At 36.1% G+C, this 18,040-nt stretch overlaps 1 protein-coding gene across 1 annotated transcript in view; it reads right to left on the bottom strand.

The window, feature by feature from the left end:
• Nucleotides 1-18,040, bottom strand: part of LOC122787923 (dynein beta chain, flagellar outer arm-like) — a 5,188,001-nt gene that overhangs the window by 3,439,975 nt on the left and 1,729,986 nt on the right. The window contains exons 44-45 of the mRNA XM_044054850.1: nt 16,459-16,586; nt 7,990-8,133 (exon numbers count right to left, since the gene is read on the bottom strand). Coding sequence (XP_043910785.1) covers nt 7,990-8,133; nt 16,459-16,586 — 272 coding nt within the window. The remainder of the gene's footprint in view (nt 1-7,989; nt 8,134-16,458; nt 16,587-18,040) is intronic.

Raw genomic sequence — 18,040 nt, forward strand, 5'->3', positions numbered from 1 at the left:
TCACATGCCCAGTCACCAGAGAGGTCATAAATGGTTCCTCAGATGAGTACTACGGTACTAAGTAACAAAAATTATGATTTTTTTTTTCCTGGCAATATTATGAGTTTATAGCATATGCCAATAATTCTATTAACAACATGAACCATAAGATAATTATGTGGTATTGCATGGTATGAAATGAAAGCTTATATAATGCTGCAAACATAGTTACTGGTATCAGCTGTCTGTGTACTACCATTCGGCAGATATTCCATCCTGTTCAGTAATAAGTTATGCATATTAGCATAATTATCATATTTCTGTACATATATCTGGCATTGTGCACTTGGACAGATTGTGATTTAGTATTTCGCATGCCCAGTCACCAGAAGGGTCATAAATGGCTCGTTGGATGAGTGGGTTACTTGGTAACACAAACCTTATGAGGTTTTTTTCCCAGAAACATGAGTATATGCCATATGTCAATAATTATAATAATAACATTGACCATAAGGTGATTACATGGTGTGTCATTGTATCAAACGAAAGCTTCCATAATGCTGCAAAAGTTTACTTACAGCAGCTGTCTGAATACTACCATTCAGAAGTTATTCAAATTTGCAATGTAATAAGATATGCATATTAGCATAATTATTGCATTTTTGTACACATCTCTGGGATATTGCACTTGAAAGGATTGTGATCCAGTATTTCTTATGAGCAATCACCTGAGATTATGAATGGATCATCAGATGAGTGGGGTACTTGTTAACACAAAAATAGGATTTTTTTCCTGGAAATATTATAAATGTATGACATATGTTCATAATTGCATTAATAACTTCAGCTAGAGTGTATTTACATGCGACTCTGTGGTATCAACTGAAAGTATACACAGTGCCTAAAAACTTTGCACTTGATAATTTGTTTCTAACCACCACTGCATGGCAGATATTTACACTGTTTATTTATCCATTAAATATTCAGATATGAACAGTATTCATTATTATGCAAACATCTCAAAAATGGAATGCCATCTACAAATCTAATTTGCAGCCAAATAAAGATCATATCTGCCCAAACAAAAGTCACACTGATAGTTTAGGTCTGCCTCCTATAGTTACAAAGATAGTAATACTAGTTTGGGTAATTATAACAAATAAATGTAAACATAACCCAAATACTTGTTAAATACAAAATTATTATTATGTACTGCTGACATTTTAATATCACCTCTGTGAAGAGGAGTGTGTGATGAATAACCTTAGTATTTTAACTTTTTTGGCAACTTTTATAATTTTTGAAGTATGTGCATTTGTTTACAGCTAGGTTGAAAAAGTGCATTATCTGATTTTTAGCTCAGGTGAAGGCTGCTCAGGAAGGAACTCTTCAAGTGTCAGGAGGTGTGAAATTACACTCAGGCTAGGTGTGAAAGAGTTAATAGAAATATTAATATCACATAGATTCATAATTTGGAAAGAAAATGAATCACAGTATATAATTTAGTTATCGCCCGGGTCAGAAGTCATTCCTGTCCCATGTGGCAACTTGGCCTAAAATACCATTTCTATAATGCTACCACATGTCTCATATTTGCATAGTTCACTGCTATTATTTATTTATTTATTCATTGACATTTGTTTACAGAGAAAGTCCAACTGAGTAGTGCCCTTTTTCAGTGGCGGCCTGGGGAGAACACTTCATTATACAGATATCATCTGTATTGTTTCATTATTAAATTTTAGAGTAACATTTATAAATATTTTCAAAACAGTAGCAGTTTGAAACCTGGTGTCAATGAGAAGTTTTTCAGTATTATGTAGCCTCTGTAATATCATGAAGTACAATATAAATTCTCTGGATTACATTATTAGTACAAATATTAATATGGCATATATCTGTAAGTTGGTTTAAAACAGATCACAATGTTTGAGGTACTGACCACCACATATCAGTGAGGAGGCTTTCCTAAAATGTGTACTCACTTTGAATGTCACATGCTGTTCCACAGTGCTTCCTCTAGCCTGAGATTTTACATACAAATTACATGATTTCACCGCGAAACAAGCATAAGCATACGCAAGACGGTTTAAGGTTTAAGAATAGCTCTCAGTGACAACTTTTCCAGCATTTTATGTATATATATATATATATATATATATATATATATATATTTTCATTTAAATGAAGTACCACACAAATTCAGTCTCCTTCAGGTTATTACCAGAAACTACCACACACATTAACTCTCCTTCAGGTTATTACCAGAAATATTAATAGAGTGTATATTCAAAACTATACATGAAAATAAAGCACATTATTTCACACACATTTATATACCCACACCTACCATACCTCTCAATCTCTTAGCACAAGAAATCTGAACAAAGCCTAAAATAATAGGGGGAAAGGGCCCCAAAACAGGGACAGATTTTAAATACTGCTCTTATAAACTTAGAATGTTACTAGAATAACATGATTTGTGTTAACATGCATTTTCTGAAGGCTATGAAGTGTGAAACTCAAATATCTATCATTATTTAATGACTTCAGTCCTCAGCATTTTGCCAGAAAACCTCAAATTTTATTAGGAGCAGAGCAAAAATCTGTATATTCAGCAAAACTGTGAAGAGTTGAGAGATATGATACCCACACACACACACACACACACACACACACACATATATGCACACATAATTTGTAATTACGTGTGTGTGTGTGTGTGTGTGTGTGTGTGTGTGTGTGTGTGCATGTACATACATATATATATATATATATATATATATATGGGTCTAATTCACAAACCTGAAATCTCACTTACCTGACTTTTAAAAGACTGAGATGGCAAAACTGGAACTACACATTTTGCAACCAGTTTTTACTGATGTATGTTTTAATGCATTTTTAATGGATACACATGTATATAATACTGCATAAACTGCAATTATGTGGGGGGGCTGAGCCCCCCACACCCCCCTAACAATATATTCTCACTCCAGGGTCGCACTACAGTGGGGAACAGGGCATATACCTGCCAGTGCTGTTTTTTGGTCAAATGACTTTTCAGTCATATGGGTTTTCAGTCAAATCAACTTTCAGTCATTTGGTCTCAGTCAGTTGGGCTTCGGTCATATGTAGTGAACCCATATATATATATATATATATATATATATATATATATATATATATATATATATATATATATATTCATGCACACACACACACACACATATACATATATATATATATATATATATATATATATATATATATATATATATATATATACAGTAGACTATGTGCACACACACAAAATCATACATAAATACACACACACACACACACACACACACACACACACACATGTACAAATGCACATGTATATACTCATATGAACATGTACAAAAACATACACATATGCACACATACATAAGTGCACATACATAAAGTACACCAAATGGGAAATGGAAAAGTCCCATGTTGTACAGCTAACTGACATGAAATGGGTACTGAGTGCTTCATAACCACTGTGTTAGTGAAACAAAAATTTTAATGCAATGTTTTAAAACTCAACCTGTTCCATAAATTAAATACAATAAAAAGGTAAATATGCATAAAATGTTTAAAAGAACCATTCATGAAATTTCAAAACTGCAAGTATGTCTCCCCTAAAAAATCAAACATACTAGCATTCTAAAACTTTAAATGTAAATAAACATGAAATAGAGCAGTGTTCATTTAAACCAACTTGGACATATCTAGCAGCAAAAAACAAATTTTTTCATGCCTTTTACATTTATTATATGATATAATGTGTTATTACAATACAATGCACTTTGGTAATAACGCGCTGACACATATTGGTTGCTAGTCACTTTAAATGCTGGAAGGCAAGGTTTCTTAATGACCACATGACCAATTTTCTTAAGGATCATGTGATCACCATTTTGGTTATTTAAATTACTAAGTGTTAGGAAGGTTTATTCTGAAGAAGTCCTGTGGGTATATGGGATGAAACTGCTTATTTTAATACTTTTTTATATTTTAATAAAATCGGATGTAAAGTTGTAAATACCGTTTGGATTTATTTTATGGAGCAGTAGAATGTTGTATTTGACAATGAAGCTGCTGACTACTCATCTTTTCTTCTTTCATTGGAGATTTGTGCTTAGTTTGGTAAATTTGTCAACAATACCTGAGAGGGGGATCATATCAAACACCTTAGCCAGATCAAGGTAGGTGGTATGTGCCATCTTGCCCCTCATTTACTACCTTGGTAACACTCTTGAAAAAGTCTACCAGGTTAAGTAGGTAAGATGTTCTGTTGACAAAGTTAAACTGGGGTGGGTCCAGGGTCTGTAGGTTGCCAATGTTCTTGTTAATCATTTCTGTGATAATCTATTCCATGGCTTTGCATATTAAGACTTGTCAGACTGATTGGTCTGTAGTATCCTGAGTCAGTCAGATGAGGGACCACTCTTGTGAAAGGGGATGACTGCTGTAATCTTCCATTCACTTGGTAAATAACCTGTTTTGAGGCTGTAGTTGAAAAGTGCCTCAAAGTGGTCCTGAAAGGTCATGTTTTAAGCTATTTAGGAAGCATCCCAGCATATTGCCAGGGCCACTGAAGAAGAGTTTTTGGCCTTGATCAGCACCAAGACCTACTTCCTGCTGATAGCTGGGGGTTATGCTAGAAGGGATTTCACAGGGGTATCACGGGGGAGTTGCAGTGAAGTTTGACCTAGCATATCCACTATGTCTCTCTGCTCAGTGAAGGTGGTTATATTTACCATCAATTCAGCAGACTGCTGTTTGTTACCTTTAAAGTTTTAGACATCACTGAAGAAGGCCTTGTGATTGTTACTGGCCTTATAGGCTGTCCTGAGCTCGTGGTCAGTCTTGTTGGACTTAATCCTCTTAATTTCTTGTTTAGTTTAATCTCTGAGCTCTTTATCAGTAGCTCCTTCTGATTTTGGCCATTTGTTTTTTTTTTTTCCATTTATTAAACACCCTTTTAAGGTTGGGATTCCACCAGTATGGTCTGTGTTGGTGTTTGTTATGGGTTTACTTCTGGTAGGTACAGAAGTCTCTGTGCAGCCATTTACATTTGTACAGTGTTTCTGTGAAGAATTCTGCTTAAGTTGCTGTGATCTCATGGTTCAAAGGGCTGCTGAATTTTGAAAAACTGTTGCTCAGTAGCATGTAATTTGATTAGAATACTTCCTAAATGTTACAGGTTTAGTTGGGTTTTTCAAGTTGATTTCTATTTCAAGGTAGACAACTTTTTGATCTAACCTCATCAGTCTTTAGAGGTAGTTAAAGTTCCCCATGAACAGGATAGTTGGTTGGATGCTGGGTGTCTCCAGTAGGTCTAGGTACACGTTATGATATCTTGGGGCATAGATGCTAACTTATAGTTGGGTAGGATATAATAAGGGACTATAAACATAGTGACTTGCACATGCAGGAACTCAAGGGCACCATCCTGTTTAACTAACCTTGTATATTTGTTGCCGATGTCAATTGAGACACCTCAACCTTTAGACCCTGTCTATGATGCTGCTGGTCTAAATGTGTGGAAGGCACTGTAGACTTGCACTGCAGGAGTATTTGCTATGTTGGAAGGTTTGTCATTTTGGCATTGCCTAAAAGAAGCTCTAAGGGGGTAAATAAAGTTTTAGCCAATATCCAAAAGCTCAGACGGTACAGGTGCAAACTATCCTTGGCAAAGGAATGTGGTCTGATAACCATGTCCTCCAGTGCTGACAGATACAGAATCCTCCTGGAATGACACCAGAAACTAAGCCAATTGTTAAAAATCAATAATTATAAACACCCTTTTAAGGTTGGGATTCCACCAGTATGGTCTGTGTTGGTGTTTGTTATGGGTTTACTTCTGGTAGGTACAGAAGTCTCTGTGCAGCCATTTACATTTGTACAGTGTTTCTGTGAAGAATTCTGCTTAAGTTGCTGTGATCTCATGGTTCAAAGGGCTGCTGAATTTTGAAAAACTGTTGCTCAGTAGCATGTAATTTGATTAGAATACTTCCTAAATGTTACAGGTTTAGTTGGGTTTTTCAAGTTGATTTCTATTTCAAGGTAGACAACTTTTTGATCTAACCTCATCAGTCTTTAGAGGTAGTTAAAGTTCCCCATGAACAGGATAGTTGGTTGGATGCTGGGTGTCTCCAGTAGGTCTAGGTACACGTTATGATATCTTGGGGCATAGATGCTAACTTATAGTTGGGTAGGATATAATAAGGGACTATAAACATAGTGACTTGCACATGCAGGAACTCAAGGGCACCATCCTGTTTAACTAACCTTGTATATTTGTTGCCGATGTCAATTGAGACACCTCAACCTTTAGACCCTGTCTATGATGCTGCTGGTCTAAATGTGTGGAAGGCACTGTAGACTTGCACTGCAGGAGTATTTGCTATGTTGGAAGGTTTGTCATTTTGGCATTGCCTAAAAGAAGCTCTAAGGGGGTAAATAAAGTTTTAGCCAATATCCAAAAGCTCAGACGGTACAGGTGCAAACTATCCTTGGCAAAGGAATGTGGTCTGATAACCATGTCCTCCAGTGCTGACAGATACAGAATCCTCCTGGAATGACACCAGAAACTAAGCCAATTGTTAAAAATCAATAATTCTTTTTCATACTGTGGCTTTATCCTTCATGAGGCACGTACCTGTCTTGGGCACAAACTCAGACAGAAATGTAATGTTTCTACATCTCATGTCATTTACATCCACATTGACTATCCAAGTGGTAAAAACAATCTTGACCACCACTGCTGACATGTATAAAACTTTAACGGAAAAACAATAAAAAAAACAAAAAGTAAAAGGTAATTGCTTTCATGGCTGGAAGCCGCTTCTTCAGACCATAATACTCCATACAAACTGTAGCACTGTTAAAATTACAAGTTATCCCATTTAGATGCTTTGTTAATGGAGTAGAAAAGGGATATACTATGGGCTGATCACAATGGACATCCCTCATTTCCACAAAGGACATTGACAGCAAGCAGTAACAATCCATTCCCTCAAACACAGGGAATGTTTTTCCTCCATTTCCACCAGAGAAATCTCATTTTCCTAGATACTTCGCTAGCACCTGCAACTCCTACTCCCCTTGGATAAATGGGCAAATCCCCTAATTCTTTTCTTTCTTGCCTGGATCCTCCAGTGCTGGGGCTGCTATATAAACCCTGGTTGCATGGACTACAGTAAGGGTTCCAGTCATCTGTACCAAAGGGCCAAACCATTTTGAAAAAAAAATTCCATTGAGGCAACAGTATAATGGGGTAGTTACTTAGAGTGGAAACACATCTACACATAATTTAAAATATGTAAGGGAAAAGACATTCATAACAAAACCGACTGGAACTTAAGACAGACAGAAAAGCTGGTACAAATATCACCAATTCCATGAAGCTTTACATGAATCACAATTCTGAACTGCACGGTAGTGTTGTTAGTAAATTCTACAATTTGACTATCTTCTACCTCACGACAACAAAACAATTCAGATTTATGTCTAGAATTCAGGTTAAGGGATCTGATATGTAACTGCAAACTATAAATGTTCAGTCTGTATCACAAATAAATGTAATGACGGACTGCTCTTCTTGAAAACTACCTAATACAATGCAGACTAAGGTTTGAATATTTTATAACATTTTGTTTTTTAGCTGCCAGCAATTTCTGCATGCTGTAATATATTCCTAATGAGTTTGTGACATTTTATTTTTGGTGTACTTAAGACAAGTGACAATAACATGTTTACTTACTACAATGACCTAAGAAAATAAATAATTTATAATATTTAAAAACTGTGGACACAGGTCTGAGCAGCATTATATCTAAAACAAGACTGATTAAACTCCCCCATAGTGTTCATAAACAGAATGAATAGAATGAAATATAAAAAAAAACACGTTAAGTGTAGCTTTGGCAGATCATAACCTATTGTTTATATCTACGGACTGCAAGCTTAGTTTACCTCAGGTCCAGTGCACAGTGCTCCGGCTCCATGCTGCACAGCTGCACTCAGGCTCACAAAAGATCTCTCTGTCACTGGTGTAATAAGGATATGCTCTCCAGATCCCTGGTATTCATACCCATAAGCAATCTCAGACTGGCTAACCTGCAATAAAAAAAAAAAAAAAAAACTGGTAAGCATTAAAAATATGGTTTGCAAAATACGCAAAGTAACTAGAACACAAACTGAAACAGACTAGATCAATTTCATATAGCATAAACATGATTTTCTTGTCAAATAATCCTGCTAATGTCTTCATTTATTCATACAACTGCCTTGTTCTTGCTTTACATCTCATCTTGCCTTGTTCATACTTTTGCAATTTTTCTGACACGCCAGTATACACCGTTATATTTATATCAGTGGCTGGCACTTCTATAGCTGTGTGGTCTCATCACCTTTCCTACTGCTGCTGATGTTGCTTTTCCTGATATGCGGCTGGTTGTGCCATGTCAAGCTGCTTTTGCTCAGTCTAAACTTTGCGTAAAGCTTTGATTTTGCACTTGTTATTCTCCATTCCAGTCTAACACTGCGGTGGTGGTGCTGCTGTAAATTACTCACAGTAAGATGTTGTCCTGTTCGACTCTCAGTTAGAGCGTCTTCTGTGTGGAGACATGCGTGAATGGGCGTACCTTCGTTGAAGGTTGTGCATCAGGGCTGGCAACTCGGCATGTAAAAATCTACTGCCAATCATTAGCAGACCGGAGTTCTTCTGTGGCGACCCCTAACCGGGAAAAGCCAAAAGACACAACACAACATTCTCCATTCCAGTCTAGAAGACTGCATACTGGATTGTGAGAACTACTTTTTATTTGCAAATAAAGGAAGGAAAGAATTGGAAAAAATAAATTAAGATGGGATAAAAAGGAAGGAAATAAGGAATTGTAGTTATTAATATGTCCAAAAGAACTGCATTCATACATATATGAAATAAAAAAAATGTCAATCTAGGGAGAGAAGTCACTGTTATTTGTTTAGGTTCAACTTAAATGTCACAGAAGGGCTATTAATGCACATATGTATGCACACTATGTTTACAGTTATATTCAATATGCCACACCTTCTTGTACTGTAATCACACACTGTGGCTAGAAAAATTGCATAATACATATGAGTGGCATAGCCATGCAATATTTAACACTGCTGCATCATGCATTTAGTTGTTTAGTTCTTTTCCTGGCCAGGGTGCTTTCTTTGTGTTGCTTGTATTTTTTTCTTGTACCTACAAGGTTTTCATTGATTTCTCCCTTTTATTCTCACAACCAAAAAAAGTAGTAGGTTGAATACTGATGTTCCAAACTGCCTCTAGTTGTCCGTGTGTGCACGCATATGTGTGTGTGTGTGTGTGTGTGTGTGTGTGTGTGTGTGTGTATGAATGTGCATGTTTGTTTCCTGAAGTAGACTACTTCCCCAAAGTGTTTGTACTTATATACTGGAGCTGAAGCCAAAAGCTAGTTTGTTTACATTCCTAGCTCAGCTATATTGCAATAAGAATCCTTTGGTGCCTTTGCTACAATACTTCAGAGGGATGATAACAGTGCACACATTTTGGAAAAGCTAAAAGTGGTGTTTTGACTTCAGTTTAAAGCCAGAATCAGAAAAAGTTCTTTATTTCTCCTGCACATATTGCTGCATGTTGATTTATGTTTATGTTAGTGGTATTTAAACAAGTTTCCTTACTTTATTTTGCTTCTTTGCTGGAAATTGAAACTGTTGTGTTTTTATAAACTGCAAATCTAGAAATCCTACCTGTACCTGTAAGGGCAGTGGGAGCCAGTCATGTCTTAGACTAGAAGTATCACTGCAGAACCCTTTTATTTTGCTCAGTTCTAGTTACCAGTGTCATGTTAGCTTTTGTGGTGATGCAAAGGTATTCTTCTTGTCCAGCCACTAGGGAGCAAAGTTACTTGCTAGAGATTTTCCAACAGGTTAGAATAGGTCAAAGAAAGAAAGAATTCTGGAAACAATACATTCTGAATCTATCCTTTATTCAGTGCAGTTAGGCAGATGAGCACTTTCTGAGACAGTGTTCAACTAAGCTGTAATTTATCATGAACAATGGAAGGCGGGCAGTAATCTTAACTATGCCCCTTGAGCATGCCTTAATTATGGCAAGGGCAAAGCAGTGTACCCTTTAGGAATTTAGGACTGTCTTTTGTCCTTAAACCTTAAGGTGCTGGTATAATGCCCAAAATACTAAAATAACATAAAGAAAATTATGTCTTGCTTTATTACACTTTCAATACTAATAGGATATGTCATTGTTGCATATAAATTGTTTCTAAGACTTAAGCAGTATAATACAGTAGTCATCAGTTTTTCAGTCCATCTGGATACTTGGGAAATATATGTATATTAAAAACAAATTTGCCAATATTTCATTTTCAATAAATCAGAAAGTTGTAAAAGCAGCATGCTTTTTAATGAGGCCTACAGAAAATGTTAAAATGTGCTTTTGCTAAAAAGCTGCTTTATCAGATGTGCCTATCTGGATAGGCCAGTGCATTCCAGGGGAATTATAGTGAACCAACCAAAATGCAAACTAAAAAATAAACATGAAAAGGCAAAAAAAACCCCCACCAAAACCAAATACTTAAGACCAAAACATTATATTGGAAGTTCATAGCTTCATAGGTTGGTACTAGGCTATCAGCCCTAGGGTCTATACAAGCCTAGCCATAACAATTCCCTGGCTATTTCTTCCCACACTATTTACTTCTCTAGGCTTACCAAAATGGTGGTCTAATGCTGTAACTGGGTTGTGTTTGCCATGTCTGCAAATGTATCAGCCTAGTTGTTCAAAGGCATGAGAGCCAAGTTGTGGCAGTGTTTAAATAAAGAGGTTCTTGATATTGTAGGTGCCCAGTGGTGAGATTAAAGCGGGATGGTTATTGGGCCATAGAGACTACTTAAGGGAGGGGGAATAAAAAAGTAGGACCAGAGATAGGTGGTGGTTAAATGCTGCAAACAGGCATGGGTACAAAACCATATAATAGAGAACCAAATAAAATATAGTATATAGGAGGTTGGGTATCTTGTCCTGCAAGCAATCCATTATCTATATCAAGAGATTCAAACCAGTATTAACTAGGTTGAATTAATAATAATAATGAAGAGAAAAGACAAAAGAAACAGTGTGAAGTGAGATGACAAAAATTGAAAATTAGGGATTAAAAGATTGAATCACTACCTTATTACCCATTGAGTAGGCTTACTATACGCCCGGGTTTCCTCAGACATGTCCTCTTTTTGTGCTCCTGTCTGGGTGTCCGGGCATTTTTTAAACATTCTGTGATTTGTCCAGGTTTTGCGCTGCGACCCATAGGAGTGCACACTCCCGCGCATTTTCAGGTATATATCCATTGCACAAGCCCGTCTGGTCACTCGTTCTACTGTAGCAATTCTCCCATTTGCTGAGAGATGGAGCTGCATGCCAAGGAGGCGTCGACTGCTGCTAAGGCTGTTTCGTCGTCAAAGCAGCAGGACTAGGAGCATGCTGGTCGTTGATGCTTGTAATAAGGTCGGAAGACTTGCACATAGAATATATCCAGTCCAGAAAAGAAATGTGGGTATACATATATACCTGAATGATCCAGTTAGAGCCTTCTATCTTTAAATGCATGAGTACCATTTCTTGACACACTGCATTTTGTTTACTGTAACGAAAATAAGTATTTGTGATATGATTCTGGAAATGCTGATTTTCTTTTGTTGTGCTTGTGGATATTACTCCTTGCCTCATGAAAACTGGAAGCCTGCGACATTATTTCCAACTTTCCATACAAACCATACCTGCCTCTGTTACATTTAGTTATCTATGCTACCACAAACGCATTCATCCAAATACGCATTCCTGATATTACAAATCGAAATAATGCTCCCCAGCTGAGAATGGCATTTCAACAGCCTCTAACAAATGGTCATGTGATGTACAGTATGCGCCGTACACATTTGGGTTCATATCTGAATAAATACTGACAACAGAATAACACTGCATGGTATCGCTAGACCTCTCTGTATCTTTTGATTTCCAAAGCATTTAGTTGTACACAATGCCTCAAACATTTCCTAGCTATTTGTATGTAAAGGCATGTCCTAGATTGTAGGCACTGTTATCTTGAACTAAAGCACTCTGCTTCACTGTTGTTTCTGTGTATTTTTATGTTGGTGTACATGTCAGTAGTACTAATGAACTTACAGTATCTGCTAACTGCCTTGAGCATCCCTCTTCAAGCACACTGTCAGATCATATGGCTGTGTTATAGATATTCTTGCAAACAATTTCTGAGATATCAGTACCTAATGAAAGGGAATGGCGGTGCTAGTAATTAATAGTGAATTCCTGCCACGGTTTTATGAATCTCATATGCCATGCCTGCAGCTTAAATACTTCTAATATAAAAAGTGACAAATGGGCAACAGCTATAAGGCATTACATGGGTATAAAAAACACAAGATTAGTATACAGACCTAAAATAACTTATTAATGCAACATAAGTAAATAAGAACTTGTAGAAGGTTGAAAAGGAGGAGATAGAGGCAAATCTTTGGTTATTCTGTCTGGAAATGAACTAATGTGGGATATGCATTTAAGGGCTGCAGTGAAGTTAGTTGAAAGGGGACAACAGAAGTCATATATTATAGAAGTTAGCTTTAGTGTCTTATGGCAGTTGTGAAGCAGCCCTTGTAGATAGCAGCACAGATACAATCATATGGAAAAATAAACATAAATTGGGTTTTGAACAGAAGAGTACTGTAAGAGATTGCACAAGTAGATCTGTTAGTATATAAGGGCAAAAAAAATACAAATTATGCGGAAGGGAATGTATTGGAGATGAGAATATGTAACATAGTCAGTTTTTTCAAATCCATCTTGAGATTTGTGATGGCAGATCTATAAAACTGTGGGTTTGTGGCTGTATGGCTACTGTGTAGCAATGGTGATCCGAATTGGAGAAAAACAGTCTAGTTATATTCACACACACACACACACACACACACACACACACACACACACACACACACACACAGCGCACACAAAACGTACCGTGAATCTTGTAATAAAAGAAGGAAACTCACTGGAAACTCGGTGGGTGGCCAGCACAATTTCCAATTTAATAAAATATGGAATGCAAGTCTGCATTTCATTAAACTGGAAATTGTGCTCTCCACCCACTTTGCTTTTAGTGAGTTTCCTTTTTTCTTTGACTATACGCTTTTTGGAGTGCACTGTATGCACTGTAGTTTGTTTAATATATTTGAAAAGCGCTGTGTATAAAATGGACCTGAATGCAATTGGGATAGTTTCTATGCTAACAAATTTTTAGGAAAAAAAAATGTCTACATCAAATATAATGTTTTTTGAAGTTCTTCAACTGTCAAATGCTGCTACTACCCTTCCCTTATAAGTAAAAAGTGTGTGTGTGTGTGTGTGTGTGTGTGTGTGTGTGTGTGTGTGTGTGTGTGTGTGTGTGTGTGTTTATGTATGTGTGCATTTGCCGGTGTTTATGTATTTGTGATCGTGTTTATGTGTATATATTTGCCATTGGCTCACTCCATGTTGGCATCATAAGCAAGCTCAAATAACAAATACCTAGTAGCTACAAAAATCCAAAGGAATTTGATTGTTTATCGATTATTTTTTAAAGAACTGCTGAGATTGGTGTACTTATGCTCTGATGACATCCACTATTACGACGAAAGTGCTTAGCACAAGTGTACTTTTATATTAAACTTGTTTATTTATTATATGCTGTTCTGCTCCTTTGGTTTCTCATAGCCAGTCTATGTTTTTTTTTATTTAAGCTTTTCAGTTTTATGGAGTTTGTTGCCTTTTACTACATCATAAGTAAGCTAAGTGACTTAAACGCATATCCATACATGACGGGATAAATAGCCAATGGGATGAAAGACACAGAGCCCCCATAATTAACTTGACGGGTGCCTCTTCAGAAAATAGTAGGGTAATTAGTCATATGCCCCAGAGCTCTGAACTCGGGTCCCTCATTTTCAGGGCCCCTCATTTTCAGCATCAATTTCTCTGAATAAGGGCCTTCACTTAGCTAAATTTGCAGATGGCTGTTGTCAAATCTCCTCCCTGACACCTATTCATTACAGCACTTAAGCAAGTTGGCTAAACTTTAAATTGAAAAAGAATAATACTGTCACATTCGGTATCCAACTCTCTCCATCACCATAAAGTATGATCAATACCCCATTTTGAAGTGATAAATGAGCACATTGATGTGTTTCATAGTAGAAAACTCTGTCATTTAGGCTTGTATTTCATCAACAACTGTGGTTAACTGCAAGGACTTCTCTTTTTACTTCATAGTTGTTCATCTATTAAGCTAGACTATTAAAGTCAAGGGGTACAGGACCAAAGCTACGCTTGACGTAAAGAGGGAGTCTGTTCCACAGATGGGGGTGTCTCTGGGAAACAAATCTGTCCTGCCAACAAGTCCTGTTGATGTCACAGATCAGGGCACCAGAGCAATCAACTGTTTAAATATTATACAACAAAGCAAATGCAATTGCCCAAACCCCTACCCAGCCGTCTCATACACTCCAAAAGTAGTTCACTCGTGTCGCACCATGAATGTCACAGTTTTGCACACAGTATTTGACACAGGGCAATGAAAGGGACAAGCTTAAGTAGAAGGTGGTTGGATTAAGAAAGTTTACCCTTCAGAACTTGGCTTCCCGGGTGAGTGGTATTTTCCAAAATATTTTTTAAGACTCTTAGTAAAACAAGAGGGAAGGAAGTAGTGTAGCACATTGTCTAAGCTTCACAGAATTTTTCAGAATGTCCATTTTTTTCTCATTTGTGGTTTATTCCTCATAAAGTTTCTTTTTTTCTGGCAAAACTTTGAGGATTGAAGTCACTAAATAATGCTAGAGACTTGTTATACGCCTCATCATCTCCTTCAGAACTTTTATGCTAATAGAAAATTGCTAGAATAACATGTTTTGTAAGTTTACATGAGCATTATTTAATATCTGACCTGATTTTTGAGGCTTTGTCTCACCTTTCTTTTTTTTCTGTTATCAGTGAAAGTGAATCGCATCATCAGCTTGAAGACTTGAAATTTAACAAAGTTTAGCCCATGAAAATGCTGAAATGTCTTGTTCATTTACAGACGCAATGAAGGCCAAGTACCCATGTTTTCGTGCAGGTAGATATGAATGGGAAGTAGAATGCATGACATGTGGTGGCGGAACTTTCCTTTCTGTTGTAAATAAGGGTGCACTTTGTTTGAATGCGCACATAAGCACCCCGAAGCATGTTAAAAATGTTCGAGGAGAAAGTTCATCCACAAAAATCACCAATTTTTTTGTAACGTCTAGTTCGAAAATTGATGAATCAGTGTCAGTGGGAAGGAAGCAAGGAATTCTGTCATTTCATGGCATTAAGCATCATCACAGTTATAGGTCGATGGACTACAGTTGTGGTGGGCTGAAAACAATATTATCGGACTCTGACATTGGACGAAGAGTTTCGTGCACCCAGACTAAAACGGAAGCAATTGTTAACTCTGTCCTGGCTCTGCATTCTGTTGACTTGGTGGAGAAAGCACTTAACCATATACATTACTGTGGAGTCGCAACGGATGGTAGCAATCATGGTTCTCTGAAGTTATTTCCGATCCTCTTACAGTATTTTGACTGGAAAAAAGGTGGAATGCAGTCGAAACTTGTTGACATTTACAGCACCCCTAATGAAGCTGCAGATATAATTTCCAGATGCATTAAGGACAGTTTAGACAAGCACCACTTATTTCAGAAATGTATTGCCTTCACGGGAGATTTAACAGCAATACTAATTTTAGCAGTGTCAGGCATTGAGCTGATGGTTATAACGTATCTGCTAATTTGAAGAGGATGAAAAAGAGTGGAACATTAGTTGGAGTTGGCTGTCCAGCACATGTACTAAACAATTGCATGCAGCATGGTGCTGACAAACTTGATGTTGACATTGAGTCGATACTTCTGAAAATTTACAACTACTTTTCAATTTACTGCTGTACCACATCCAAGAAACCAGCTAAACCTTTTCCAAAAAATCTGTTTAATTCCACAGCGAATTGATTATAAAAAGCACAATGGAAAAACTTCACCAGTTGATCTCTCTTAGCACCTCGGCTGTGTCAGCCTTTACAGAGTAAAATGAATGCTCACAATATTACCTCTTATATTATACTTCACTACAATTAATCAGTCATCCAATTAAAATATTTAAAGTAACATCTACACTATACATGGCTAAAACAACTGAAATCAAATAAAACTCTGCCAATGACATTCCTTATTCAGCCCGTTCGGCTGCAAAGTATAATATTTCATTATTAAAATTGATTCCTTCTTCCTTAATAAATATTTCAGTAAATTTTCAGCAGAAAAGTGTAAGGTAATGTGTTCCAAAATTGTTACCATTAAACTATCAGTTTTCCCTTTATGTACTAAATTAAAATGATCTGCTACTGGGCTGTTGATTTTTTTATTCTTTATATCCCTGACATGCTCCTTAATTCTCTCGCTTAAACTCCTTTTGCTTTCACCTATATAAAAACAATTACATGAACATTTTATTGCATAAATTTTGCTTTTCGTTGTACAAGTAAAACACTGTTGTGTTTGAAATTTTTTTCCATTAATATAATGGAACATAGGTACTATATACTGGCAAATGGAACATTTGCCACATGGATTAGTACCCAGTCTTCTTATATTAGCTCTCATCAATTCTTTTGGTCTATAGTATCTACTATGTACTAAGAAATCTTTAATATTATGTCCCTTTTGATAAGATGTTCTTAATTCTATTTCCGATAAACTAAATACTTGTCTCCTAATTATTTTCCAATATTCTCTTAATACTTTACTAAATCTATCAAAAAAAAACTGTATATTTAGAAACAAAGAATATGCTGTTGTTCTCTTTAACTAATTTCTTATTACTAATATAACCCTTATTATTCCTTTCACTTTTAGTATTATAATTTTCATAAATCTTCATATAACTGTCCATTATTATTTGTTCATCGTAACCTCTATCTAAGAACATTCTCATGGCTTTTATTGCCTCAGTTTTGGAATTATTTTCATCACTACATAGTCTTCTAATTCTTAATAGTTCTCCATATGGTATGGAAGCCAAAGTGTGTGGAGGATGACAGCTGGTTGCTTGTAACATTAAATTCTGCTGATCAAATTTTCTGCGTATTTTAGTTTTAATTTTCTCATTATTAATACCAACAATAGTAATATCGAGAAAATTAACTTTCAAGCCAACCTGCGCTTGATCATATTTAATTCCAAATCTATTTTTATTCATAGAATCTAAAAACTCATCTACCTCTTCAATACCATTATAACATATGACAATAAGGTTGTCTATAAACCTATAATAATGTGTTACATATTTTTGAAAGAAGGCACTTCTGTATATATGGGTACTTTCCAAATACCCCATAAACATGTTTGCATACATTGGGGCAAACGCTGCCCCCATGGTTGTGCCCTGTTTTTGTTGATAAAGACTCCCCACAAATTCAAATATGTTATTGTTTAAACAAAAATCAACTAATTCTTTAATATATTGTGTTCTAGGATAATCTCCTAGAAAGAATTGTACAGCTTCCAGTCCATATTTATGCTGGATATTAGTATATAAACTGGTTACATCTACTACTATAAAATACATATTTTCTAACCATTTGATGTTTTTAACCCTATCCAAAAAATCTAAAGAATCTTTAATATATGATGGAAGTTTAATTACTTCCTTAAGCAACACTTCATGCAAAAGACATCCCAGGTTGTGTGTAAAATATCCCATGGCCAAAACTATAGGACGACCTGGAGGTTGTTGTAAGTTCTTGTGAATTTTTGGCACACAAAAAAATTTTGCAACTGTAATAATGTAACCTTACTCCTTTATCAATCAATACCTTAAACTCTTTTAGAGCCTGGTCCAAAATAGTAGTATTTACCTTTCTATAAACTTATTCAT

Source organism: Protopterus annectens, chromosome 13.part0 (assembly GCF_019279795.1).
Source record: "Protopterus annectens isolate FY-2018-M chromosome 13.part0, PAN1.0, whole genome shotgun sequence".
NCBI classification, from domain to species: domain Eukaryota; kingdom Metazoa; phylum Chordata; order Ceratodontiformes; family Protopteridae; genus Protopterus; species Protopterus annectens.